The following is a 12723-nucleotide window of genomic DNA, read 5'->3' as shown; positions in this document are numbered from 1 at the left end:
CTTCTGAGCACTGCTACAATATATTTAATGGGAAACGATTTCGTTGCGCGCCCTGCATCGCATTTTGCAATGCAGGAAGCAAAAAGAAATTTGTTTTATTCATTTAATTGTTTATTTACCTGCAATCATCAATATTCCGGTATTTACTACCCCACAACCTGCCCATCCCCCGCACCACGGAACTCCCTCCACGGGCGGCAACTGAGAATGGCCAATCTCAGAAAAATTACTCAATGTGCGCTAAAAATACAGTTCTATTGTTTTATCTTTTAGGTGTTTGCTCATTTGCAAGAAGACGTCAACAGTCCTTTATATTCTTTCAGCATGTGTCAACAGCACCCTTCTGGCTTTAGGAAAGAAAAACCAGAATGGAAAAATTTGCACGTTTTGGTAATATACAGCACAGTCCATTTTATTTGTTGTAAACATTTTAGGATGTATATACTTTGAAAGTGTGTCTCACCTTTAGTACAATTGTTAGAAATGGGTCACCTAAGCCAGGCAGAACCCACCACTCTAGTCAGGGTAAGGGAGTTACAAACACAAGATAACCCCTGCTCATCACCTTGGTGGCTTTGCAGGGCAGTCAGGCTTATTCCAGCGGCAATGTGTAAAGCATTTGCGCAACGCACACCCAAATGACACACTAGGCACACCACAAAAAAGAGACTCCACACAAGGTTATATAAAAATATCCTTTGTATTGTTCTTAAAACACATTAAACCATAATCACATAAGTCACTGTGCCTTTAAGCAAGTTGTCATGCGGTCACGTAGATTACACAATCACTTCTCAAATCGTGCAATTGTCATAACAACACCAGTAGTGCACTAAAGTAAATACTTGTAACTGCAAGATATAAGCAACAATATCACATCAGGCAGGACACAAGGCCATTATCATGAGGAATACTGCACAGGAACTACCAGCATAACAAGAAACACCACCCAGAGCTGCCCCAACGCTCCTATTAGAGGTTCTACACAACCCAGCTCCCTTCCTGGTGGGATTCTGGGCCACCTGCTCGCCTACACCAGGCAATGCGGGAATTATCCCAGTGCTGCAAAATACCCCATGTGTGATCTAAGAATGGCCCCTTGGGACCGAGAAAAGCAGTGCGGCCCATTCCTCACACAATACGAGGAGGCCTTCTTGGGTGCTCAACCCGCAATGCCAATGTCAGTGGGGAGGCCTCTCTGGGTCTCCCACCTACCACTCAATATTAGGGGCTGCGAGTAACCCTTGGTACTGCTCGGTGCTCCTGGGATCATCTGCCCTCCTCGGTGGGGCACAGAAGAAAGGAAGCCAGCGGGCAGCCACCGGCGGAATCCCGGTCTAGCCCTCAGGGCTAGGCTGACACGGTACAAGATCTCTGTCCTTACTCTTACTGCAACCGGAGGTATGAGACATCTACTCCTTCCTGCAGGGCTCCTCTTGCAGCACCACTACCACGGCAGCAGGGCATGGAGCGAAGTCTCCATTTTCTCCACTTCAGCTTGGAGACTCCTGTGAGCAGCCGCCGATAATGCAGCGTCCTCATGGGCTTCTGGGTGCATGGCTGAACAATGCAGGGAACTCCAGTCGGCCATGCCGGTTGCCCAGCAACACTGCTGGCTCCCTCACACTGGTCTCGCTGACAAGCTACTGGGCTGGGACAGTCAGCTCCTTTCCGTCTTGGACTCTGCACACCACGGCAAGGTTGCTGCTTCCTTGAGGGTTTGAGGAGAGCAACGCCATGGCTTTGGTAACACAGAACATATGCGCCAGAACTTTCTCAAAGCAAAAGGAAAGCGTGCTGAAAGAATAACATGCTCACCATGCACTAGGTTTTCTGAGTACCTCAGGGCAGGATACCAAGCCCTTGGAGATCACTGGGGCACACCGGCAGGGAGCAGGCAACAGGCCAGCACACAAGATCCTTGCAGAGAAAAAAGAGGCAGTACTTCCAGCAGGTTAGCACAGCAAGGCAAAGTTCCAGTGGCGGTTTTTCTTGGCAGCATAAGCTTCTCCTCTGGTCAGATGCAGTCTGTAGAGCCAGCAGTGTCTGGTTACAAGTCCAGGCAAAGTCTGAAATCATGGGGTCAAAGCCCCTGTACCTATAGTTCAAAAGTCTTTGTTCTCTGGACACTTCAAACTTTTCAGAAGTGCACCACGCCCCTATTCACATCCCAAGCCCTGGCCCCAAAGACAATACAGGGGCGGAGACAAAATTGTACAAGGCAGGCACAGCTCTATTCATGTGCAGGTGCAACCCTCTCACCACTCTAAATGCAGACCAGGCCTGTTTAGGTGCAAGGAAATCTCCTCCTGCCACTCCAAATGCAGCCAAGGTCTATTCAGCCTATCACTGAGTCACCCAGGGTAGGCAGGACACACCTTAACCCCCGTAGTAACTGTCTAGAGTGAATGCACTTCCCCTCTCTCCTATCAGTCTACACCAGACATTGAATACACAAGTAGGCATGGGTACAAAGACTCACAAGCACACACAGATGCCCACTTCTAAAAGTCACATTTCTAAAATAGTAATGACAAATCCGCTTTATAAGCAGGATTAATCACTATTATACCTAACATACCAAACATGGCAACGCTACCCCTCTCATATCAGAAATTACCATTGAAGCATATATCAGGGAATCCCCAATACAAACCTATTAGAGAGCAGCCTCACAGCAGTGAGAAACCAACTAGGCTGTTTGTCACTACCAGGACATGCCACATAGTTAGGGCACTTGTCCTACCTTTTGCCTACACCGCACCATGTCCATGGGGCTAGGAAGGGCCTTACTTAGGGGTGACTTATATGCAGTAAAAGGGCAGGTTCAGATGTGGCAACTACTTTACATACCATGTCACAGTGGTAGTAAACTGTGCACACAGGCCCTGCAGCGGCAGAGGCCTGAGACAGGTTTGAAAGGCTACTTTGGTGGATAGCACAAGCAGCGCTGCAAGCCCACTAGTAGCATTTAATTTACAGGCCCGGAGTATATGGGATGCCACTGTACAATCGACTTACAGGTAAATTACTTATGCCAAACAGGTGTAGATCAATCTTACCATGTTTACAAGAGAGAGCACATGCATTTTAGAACTGTATAGCAGTGGAAAAGTACCCAGAGTCATAAAGCCAACAAAAAAACAGGTAAAAAAAAATACAGGAGGAAGGCAAAAGGTTTGGGGTTGACCCTGCAAAAAAAGGCCAGTTCCAACAATAATATAGTGATGTAAATTAATCATGCTGATAAAAGTCATACTTTAAAAAAATATTATGTTAAATTATCATTCTCAAGAATTTATTATAGCTGAAAATAAGGGGAAAAGTAATTACTTAGTGCACAATTAGCACACCATTCAGAATTTTGGGGCCCACAGTAAGGGATAGTACACATATTCTACATGCCTGTCTACTGACCAGTTATCAGGTGAGCAAACTGTAAATTCACAATTTTTTGCCCACACTGTTTTCAAAAAGTTTGTTCTTATGATATCTTAGTGAAAAAGGATCAAGATTTGTGATTTGAACCCAACTGTAATCGTATTTAGGGCACAAAGAGCTGTTTGCATTCAACACGAGATTAGTATGTTCATATTTATGAAACAGTAAGTAGTTTTGGTCTGGGCTTTCATTAGCATTTAGTAGGTTGTTAGGTTTTATGTCCAATATCATGTTTTACTTTGTGGTTTGGGTTTATGTAGACATTGATCCCTTTAAGGACCAGGCTAATGTTACCAAAATAGTCAAATTAACAGAAATGAATATGAAGTACAGATTTGTGAGTGCGTCACATAAATTGACCACTGAAAGTGCTACATTAAGACGGGTCTCTGCCACAGGTTTGGCCTGACCAGTGCCTTAAATAATTGTACAGCTCATGTAGTGGTATTTTTCCACCTTAGAGAGTGGGTAATGAAAAGTGCCACTTTTGAGTGAAAACATGACAGCATTTGTTTACCTCTAAATTAAAAAACAAAACAGAGCAAAATGATGTAATACAAAGCAAAAGAAAAATAGGCAAAAATATAACGGGATACAACACAACAAAACAGCAATAACAGAATGCAAGGCAACACCCACAGGATAACATAAAATCAAAATGTAATCATGCTTCGCAAAACCGCGAGAGCACAAAAATAAGACAAACCCTCATCTGCAAAACAAAATGCCACACAAATATGCATAAACATGCTGGTCATGCATTACCACCTCCACAAATCTGCATTTATAATTGCATAGAGCCCTGCTTACTTAACACCAAGGACAAGTATTAGCAACAGTAAAGATATGTTGTGATCCTACCCCTATCGTTCTATCATATGCATTACTGTGCACAATATCTGTAAACACCTTTGTCTTAAAAATAATGATGTGCTATAGTCCGATAGCGTTTCTACATGCTTTCCCGTACTCTCCTACTTTTAAAAAAACATTATAATAAAACATGCTGGCGTGTTATCATATATCACAAGGATCTCGATCTACTAGACTGTTTAGTCCTCAACAGGGGATTCCTCTGCTGTTTCTAAGAATAATTAGCATGTTCATATTGTGCGTTATGCTTCTTGTATGCCTATTTACTTATGCCATATTAAAAAAAATGAATACATGTTTCACAGCTATAACGCATCGCTTCCTAAGCTAATGCACCGTGCACTTTAGGTAAAAGTTTTGCCGTTTAAAATACATGATGTAATTCTTGTTGCTTTTTCAAGGGGCATTGTTGTGGCATCTGCATGAGAGGAGAGCATTAGTAAACCCTAGAGGGCTGCTGAAGTGGAGACTAAACTAGGATGCCTCGAGCTGCCTATGGCGTAGCTGACGGCATAAAGCCTGAGAGGTGAAGCCACGTCTCTGATTGCTCACTTTTCAGGTGTTAGAGCAGTGCTAATCTCAGTGGCACAGACTCCTGCTTTTTCTACTTCAGATTTGATTACTACTTCTCTATTATTTACAACACCTAATGATTTCCAAAAGAGCCCTTTTTCCGTTCTGAAAAACTTACAGCCAGAAACTGATTATAGCAGACCATCTCCTCGCGTGTGTCAAGAAGTATACACCGAGGGAAAGTTGATGGTGGTTATCAAGACACTTCACTACTGGTGGTTAAAATGAAAGCTAAACAGTGAACAAACTCTGCAAAGCAATGAGAAGTCCCACAAACGTGTATGTGAGATTCGAAACAGACACAATCAAAATGTCTCATTATAGAACTGCGACCTAAATAAAGTGAAAAGAAATTATTAGGAAAAGTCCAATAAGAAATCAAAATGCTGAACTGTTGTGAAAGAGGATACTTTAGAGGCACTAAAATGTATTTAATTATGTTATTTGTAAAAAATATTATATATATATATATATACACACACATATATATATATGTATATATATATATATACAGCCGCGGCCCGTGGAGGGAGTTACGGTGGGGCAGGAAGGTGGGGCGGGGGGTGCTAAAACCGGGATATGGATAATTGGAGGTAAGTAAACAATTTAATAAATAAAACAAATTTCGTAGCGTGCCCTGCATCGCAAAATGCGATGCAGTGCACGCTACGAAATTCGTTTTATTAATTAAATTGTTTACTTACCTCCAATTATCCATATTCTGTTTTTTAGCACCCCCCAACATGCCCCTCCCCTGCCCCGCCTTCCTGCCCCACCGTAACTCCCTCCACGGGCCGTGGCTGTATATATATATATCCTTGTATTGGAGTACGGTGGAGCTTGGGGCTTGGGCATTGCTGTTTAGTAAATAAAAAACTGCAGAATCGACAACACGGATTAAGGCTAGGCATTTCTAAAGCAACATACACATCTGAAACTCACAATACATCAATTTTTAATTATTTTCCTCTTTTGGCTCCATTAAAAAGATGGTAGGAGGAAGATTTTAAAGTAATTAATGATATAGTTAGCTGCTAAATATTAATAGAGATCGTAGTATTGCATAAAATATAAAATATAAACCTTGCCAATACAGACCCACCAGTAATTAAAATTGAATATCTAATTCTGATGATTTATAGAACAGAAAAAAAATAGTTTTTACTAGCTTCTGCTAAACCGTGGGTTATCAGTTAAACTTTACCTTTGACAGTTCATATAAATCGGCCACCTCCCTACCACAGTAAAAAAAGGCATGAATGGTTTAAAGGCAAGGAATTTACTGTAAAGAATACTAAAATGATCTGTCATATTCACTAGTGCCCCAATGCTATAATTTTGCTCCCTCTTTTATTTACTGGAAAGTGCTAGGGAATAACAGTGGGTTTTTAAAGGGCATTGCTAAAGTTAGATACTTAAAATTTAGATTTGGGAAGCACTATATCAAAATAAGACTAGTTTTTTAATTCTCATTACCCTGTGTCTTAAGACTTTTTAACTCATGTTCCCAAATAATTGCCATACAAAAATATGCATTTTGCTTTGAAGAATGCAGAGGTTCTACTTCACAAACCCGTTGGAAAGTGCAGTGGGAGTCTCTATATTGTAATGCAGTATTTTTATAACTATGTGGCAAGGAACGTAGCAAACCCTGATTAACCCAGTACTTTTTAAATAATTATTTTTGTACAACAGTAAAAATTTAACATACTGAGCATCTATTTTTGTTAGCTGACTTTATTTGATAAGAAATTTAACCATTTGCTCCACTTGTAAAATATGGACAAAAAACCAACATTTGAGGCATAATTTGCTGTTTTTCTTAATATCGATACTGTATCTTTAATATCTCTGTTACACATGCAAAATATGTGTTAAATATTTTTAGAAATTGTTCTACAATCTGTTTCTCCATTTTTGGCATGGTGAAAAAAATAGTTATACAATATAAACCTCGGCTATATCACTTGGTGACCTCCTCACAAAGGCATTCAGGAGTATGTAAAGGTGCACTCCCGTAGTGCCCTTTTATGTATTCTTATATTCAGCTAAGTATTATCCCCGAAATATCTAAACTGAAATAAAAATGAAACATTGCAGAATTTTTCTATACGGTTAGTACAAATGGAAAGGACTGTGCCCTATTTGCACTATTATTAGTAAAACGTTGAATGTCTTGGGACAATTCATCATCATGGTATATAAGTAAGAGTATGTAAATGAGTACTGCAGTAGTGTTCCTTCCTTATTGATACTGGCTTTTGTGAATCATGCCCTATTTGTTTTATTCTCCAGAACATAAATAGCAACATTACTACAAAAGTTCATATACTCACTCTTTACAGGGGCCAAAATTTAAGTAAACTTACCCACGGAGATGAGAAATCATTTCATTTTCAACAACTTGTACTTGTACTTTTTAATTATTTAATGTTCATAACTTTATTTGAAATAGAACAACTGTGAATTTGGTTATTAAAATGATTATTTTGTACTATGTCTTTGTATGTTAGCTTTCTACTAAGCACTTACATATGAGGTTGAGGAGAACAGCCTGGGCTGATATTCCCGTTGCTGTCGATGTGATCCAGGGAACCGTTCAAGTCTTCGTGAACTGCCTGCAGTAAACCAGTGGGTGTGTTGTTCAACAAGCCGGGGTTACCAAGCAATGGTAAACTACTCTCTGCCAATGCGGCCTAATAAAGGAAAAAAATTGACATAATAAACAATAAAAAATACACCTAACCTGCTAGCGACAACTACAGCAATGCAAACAGTTAGTCATGCATTTAAATGCATTCTATTGACTACATTCATATTAATACATTTTTAATTTACAAAAACAGTGCAGCACATGTTGTTCAAAGTATGGATTTTAGGAGCACAGAATAGTAGTCAGTACAGTTTTTACATCAACTACTGTCAATTGGCAGTAAACATTGTCAAATGTAATCTGTATCCTGTAATAAATATTTCTGGAAATTCACAGCAGTAATATAGCCCCCATGTACCTCTTGCCACGGTTTGCATACAACAAACATTTTAAAGCACCCCATCCTTCATATTTTACTTTTCTGACTACTTGCACCAGTACACCTTTCTGTGATACAATTTTTAGACATTCCCATCTCATCATCTCTCGCTACGGCCCAGTGCCGAGACAGATCTTCACTATTATAGTTGAAGATATTTATAAAGTACAGAAATCTTCCACACACCAGCCACTCCATGAGAGTTCATCCCTACCATTACTCTCTAAGCCTTGAAAAAGTCCCAGGCAGGAGTGCCAAGAGGGGGCAAAAGATGCGGTGACTATCTTCTGCATTCACTATGGTTCCAACTTTGGAACCCCACAGATTTGAAGAAAGAATAAAGAAACATATTGCAATTGTTTAGGATTATAAACTCCATGAATATATTGGAACTACAAAGCGGCAGAATAAACACCAATTCAGTTTTGTGGTCAACTTTCTCGTGGAGATCTTTGAGGAAAGTGGGAGTTTACAGCCATCATAGGTAATGTGAATACTTCAAATGGAAGGTGGTGTAATCCTACATATGTCCACAGCAGTGAAATACATATTTCCCTGGTTTACCAGGACTAAATATTCAAAGATGTATTCCACACAGTGATTCTGCGTCTTTACCATTTTAAAGCATTTGTGTGTTAGTATTGTCACATCTGCAAGGAATATCAAGTGTAATACTCATCATTGTCAGACATAAAATAGGTCCAGGCACCAAAATAAAAGTGGCCCACATTAACAAAGCAAATAACTGAAAATTGATAATATCACAGAAATCTTCAGTAAAACCAGACCATCTGGCTATAAAACTGGCCCACAACTTCTAAAAATGCCAGACACAAACTGATCTGCCAGACCAGTCCATCGGGCACTGCCTGATTGGCCTATCGGCCAGTCCAATCCTAAAGTTCATTAACCTTAACGAAGAACATATTTTGATACAGAAATCTATTTCCTATAATATAATGCCAAAATGCCCAGCATGGATATGGGACTTTAGTGTTACCCACTGAAACATGACGTTAATATTATATCACAGTGATCATGGAAGTTCAAAGTGTAATCACCTCAGTAAGACACATGTATAACGTACCAACTCTAAAATCTTTTCTTTTCATTAATCAGATGACCTATGCTGTAACTCCATGATGCTGCCACAGTTGATTTACGATGACCAATCTTCAGATTTTAAGAATAATTACAACTACAGTATACATGTATAGTGATCAGGTTTGCTCCTTCCTATGTCAAACAATTAACAGGTTTTGAGTGGGCGCACACCTTGCTCAATGGACATCTTTGATCACAAAAAATAGAAGAAACTAACAAAAAAACAACATTGTGGGTATGTCACTATATTTTTGAAGATGAGAGACATGCTTGAAAAGAAAAATATAATCTTTTTTTTCTCAGCTACACCTTTTAGTGAGTTATGAGTGAACCAAATTCAGTAACAATATGTGCTGCAGCTCCCTGTAGTTTTCAGTTTGAAGTAAAGTTTTTTGTGAGAAGGAAGGGGCATATTTGGAGTACATATGCTTGTACTCTCGTAATACACTGTTACATAGTGTTATATGCCTTTCTGAATTGCCCCTACAACCATCCTCCTCAATAGGAATGAAAATGGAATATTCATGGAATATTCATTTACAGCTAGCACAAATAGAATAGGTTGTGCCCTCTTGCGCTTTTACCAATAAATAGATAATTAGACATTTGGGGCTAATTCCCAATTACATGACTATTAAAAAGCTATTCATTGCCAAATCAAAAAGGGAAACTAAAAGAGGTCCTTATTTTTCAAAATCTTAAATTTAACAATGTTTCTTAATATGTACTCTGATATTTGAATATAAGGAAAAAACAGGTATTCTATATAACATTTTAAGAGTGTTAGCATTTAGCTACTAAATGCAAATCTTTAATAACAGGTTGTGTATAAATATTTATATTCTCACTTGCATTTTGCACTGGGATGACACCTGATATTGCCACAGCGCATGCAATGTATTTCAAAGGAAAAAGAGCAAACGTCTAAATGAGTACTTTTTTATCATTTATAAAGTGCTAACTCTACCTAATAGAGGGCATCAAGATGCTGTACAAAAGCTAAATCAATCACATCTTGCATTTCTATTTCTGAAAACGTACCCATTATACAAACGCATAAATAAATAAAAGGCCACTGCCAATAAAAACAACTACATATACATGTCAAAATATCACTTGTAAACAGTGCATGCAATAAGACAAGAAGTACTGCTTAAAACACTACCTGCAAACTTGCGTTAAGTGCTGCCCCATAGCCAAGGCTGGTAGGAATGTTTTTGACTAACGTTGGGCTTCTGAAAAGTATAAAACATTTTTTGAGTTATGTAGACATGGCATGCAGGAAAAGGGTTTATGCTGGCAAATGGCTATAAGTGAAACGGCTTGGTTAGTAATGCTTATGGCACCTATTTTACCCGTTTTCACTGATGTTTAATGCAAGTTAACCCATACTTCTGAAAAAGACCAGTCCTGAAAGATAGAGTTGAGACCAGACTGTATAAGTGCTAGCAGACGCATTTGGTATCATAGGCAAACATTTAATTTCATGGCAAGCAAAATTCACGTAATACCAATACTTGTTCCTCGTCACCAACTCTCCCCTCCCCCAGCCTCCCACCCACACCCAAGCCAGGCTGACAAATATTTCTTCTAAAAGTGAAATACGGGTAAACATTCTGTGTGGTTCCATTTGACTTGCAAATCATAGTTTCGAAATACCTCTGAGAAATTTAGAAGAATATCTATGAAGTATACAACAACTCATAAAATTGAAGGTGGAGAACTCTCTGCAATGCTAAATGAAAGTTTATGTTTTAATGTATCAGAGTTTAGGTGTTCTACAAAATCTATTGACTGTTAGTCCCCCCATGCTGGCAGATTTTGATAGCAAAAATACAAGAACAATCCAGTTTTGTATTATTGTGTATTATGCATATGTTTCTGATTAGCTCTTATAGTGTTTTAACTTTTGGCTATTATTTTCATGTTAATATTGAATGTATTATTCATTAATAAAGATTACTGGCATGGTATTCCAAATTGGTATTATTTTTCCAGATCGCTTCATAGTCACGTGTTCCAATTTAAAACATCACAGCATATATAGAAGAACTGATTTCACCTGCAGAGATCACTGAGCATGGGTTAATGACCAGCTAGTATGATGGCGCACAACTTTGTGTGCTGTTTGGGTGATAGGGCGGGAGGTAACACGGCTCATTTTGCCATTTTATACAGTAGCCAGGTAAATTGGTGCTCAGCTTACATTTATCTCAGCCCTATATAACTAATCTGTATTAGGATATAGAGTATTTATGAATACATACACAAATGTACAGATTATATATATATATTATTTTTAGGATCCTCACCCACAGGTGCCGCCCGTGGCTTGCTTCTTCATTGGACCCTCACTCACACTTATAAGATGTAGGGAGTGTAGGTGAGTCAAAATATCCTCCGAAACCTAGAAAAGGATTTAATGGTGTAGGTTAAGGGGCTAAATTAAAATTAAGATTGGTGACATTTTTAGGATTTAATAACCCCAGGTGTCTATTTGGTGGACATGTTTCAGTCAATGAAACTGCCTTGAAAAGTCATTTGACTTTCTTCAGGACCTTCATTTACCCTGCTAATTGTAATAAACAGACTATTAGCATGTGCAATTTCTAATATTTTCAAAAAGCATGCACATGTTTATACAGACCATACATTGAAGGACCTATTCCTCCTATGGTCAATGATGTCTACGCCAATTTACCGACATTATAGGGACTTTCAGAGATCGACCGTCCCTGTAGCCACACATTCAACAAGGGTACGGGTATGCTCAGCACTCACTCTACAGTTTAGTTAGTTATAATGGTCTGAGATAAATGTAAGGTGAGCACTGATTTACCTGGGTGCCATTACTTACCGGTCTCAGATACACTACATACATGCACTTGGTGAGACTCAAGGTATCTCTCATATAGTTTTTTGAAGCCCAGTATTTGGGAAGACGAGGGTATACCTTTTCGAAAGGCTTCTTACTCCTTCTTTAGTCGTGGTACATGTATAGAAGCCCCAGACAAAATTGGCTCATTTCCTGATGTTGTTGCATTCTAGTTTGCGAAGTATAGGCTACCACATGAGTGCCTCCTGTCAGGATTGTACATTTTACAGGTCTCCCAGGATGGCTAGTGAAGCCCTTCCAAAATGGATTTACCAGAGATTGAGGCCCTGTCTGTAAGCCACTACCTCTCCTACCACTCAAAGAAAGTATGTACTAGAAAACATGTAGCATGTATACTTGAGATGGGATCTTAAACAATATTCTGTATTAATTTCTTGGTGCATTTTTAAAAGATGAGATTTGTCCTTGAACAATGCTAATGAGTTTTGTTTTTATGGTCACATACCCACATGAGCATAATTTCCTATTTGAAGATCTTTTTCTCTGCTATCTAATTATATGTGGTTTACATTTTCAGACTTTTTACATGAACTTTAGAAAGATTACAAAATTGAGTTACAGGAAATGCGTTTTTTCTGTCACAGAATGTTAACAAATGTTATTTTAATTTGATTTTCACAAATACATTACTTCTGCTGTACTTCTCTCATGCCTACATTTTTCTCGTGATTTTATAAAATCCCATTTTATTAGCTGATATTGAAACATTAAAATGGGTTTGAATAATCCTTTGCTGCCTTAGCTTGCAGTCAGTAACAGAAATACCTAAAAGGTCAACAAATTCAGGTCACAGATTTATAAACG

At 38.9% G+C, this 12723-nt stretch overlaps 1 protein-coding gene across 5 annotated transcripts in view; it reads right to left on the bottom strand.

Moving 5' to 3' along the window:
- FOXP2 (forkhead box P2) overlaps positions 1-12723 on the bottom strand; it is a 269974-nt gene that overhangs the window by 46974 nt on the left and 210277 nt on the right. For all 5 annotated transcript variants that reach the window (XM_086919355.1, XM_086919351.1, XM_086919359.1 and 2 more), the window contains exons 15-16: positions 10189-10258; positions 7420-7583 (exon numbers count right to left, since the gene is read on the bottom strand). In XM_086919355.1, coding sequence (XP_086775481.1) covers positions 7420-7583; positions 10189-10258 — 234 coding nt within the window. The remainder of the gene's footprint in view (positions 1-7419; positions 7584-10188; positions 10259-12723) is intronic.

This window comes from Lissotriton vulgaris, chromosome 1_1 (genome assembly GCF_964263255.1).
Source record: "Lissotriton vulgaris chromosome 1_1, aLisVul1.2, whole genome shotgun sequence".
In the NCBI taxonomy this organism is placed as follows: Eukaryota; Metazoa; Chordata; class Amphibia; order Caudata; family Salamandridae; genus Lissotriton; species Lissotriton vulgaris.
Note: the sequence above shows the minus strand (reverse complement) of the source record. Positions and strands in the feature narration are given on the sequence as shown.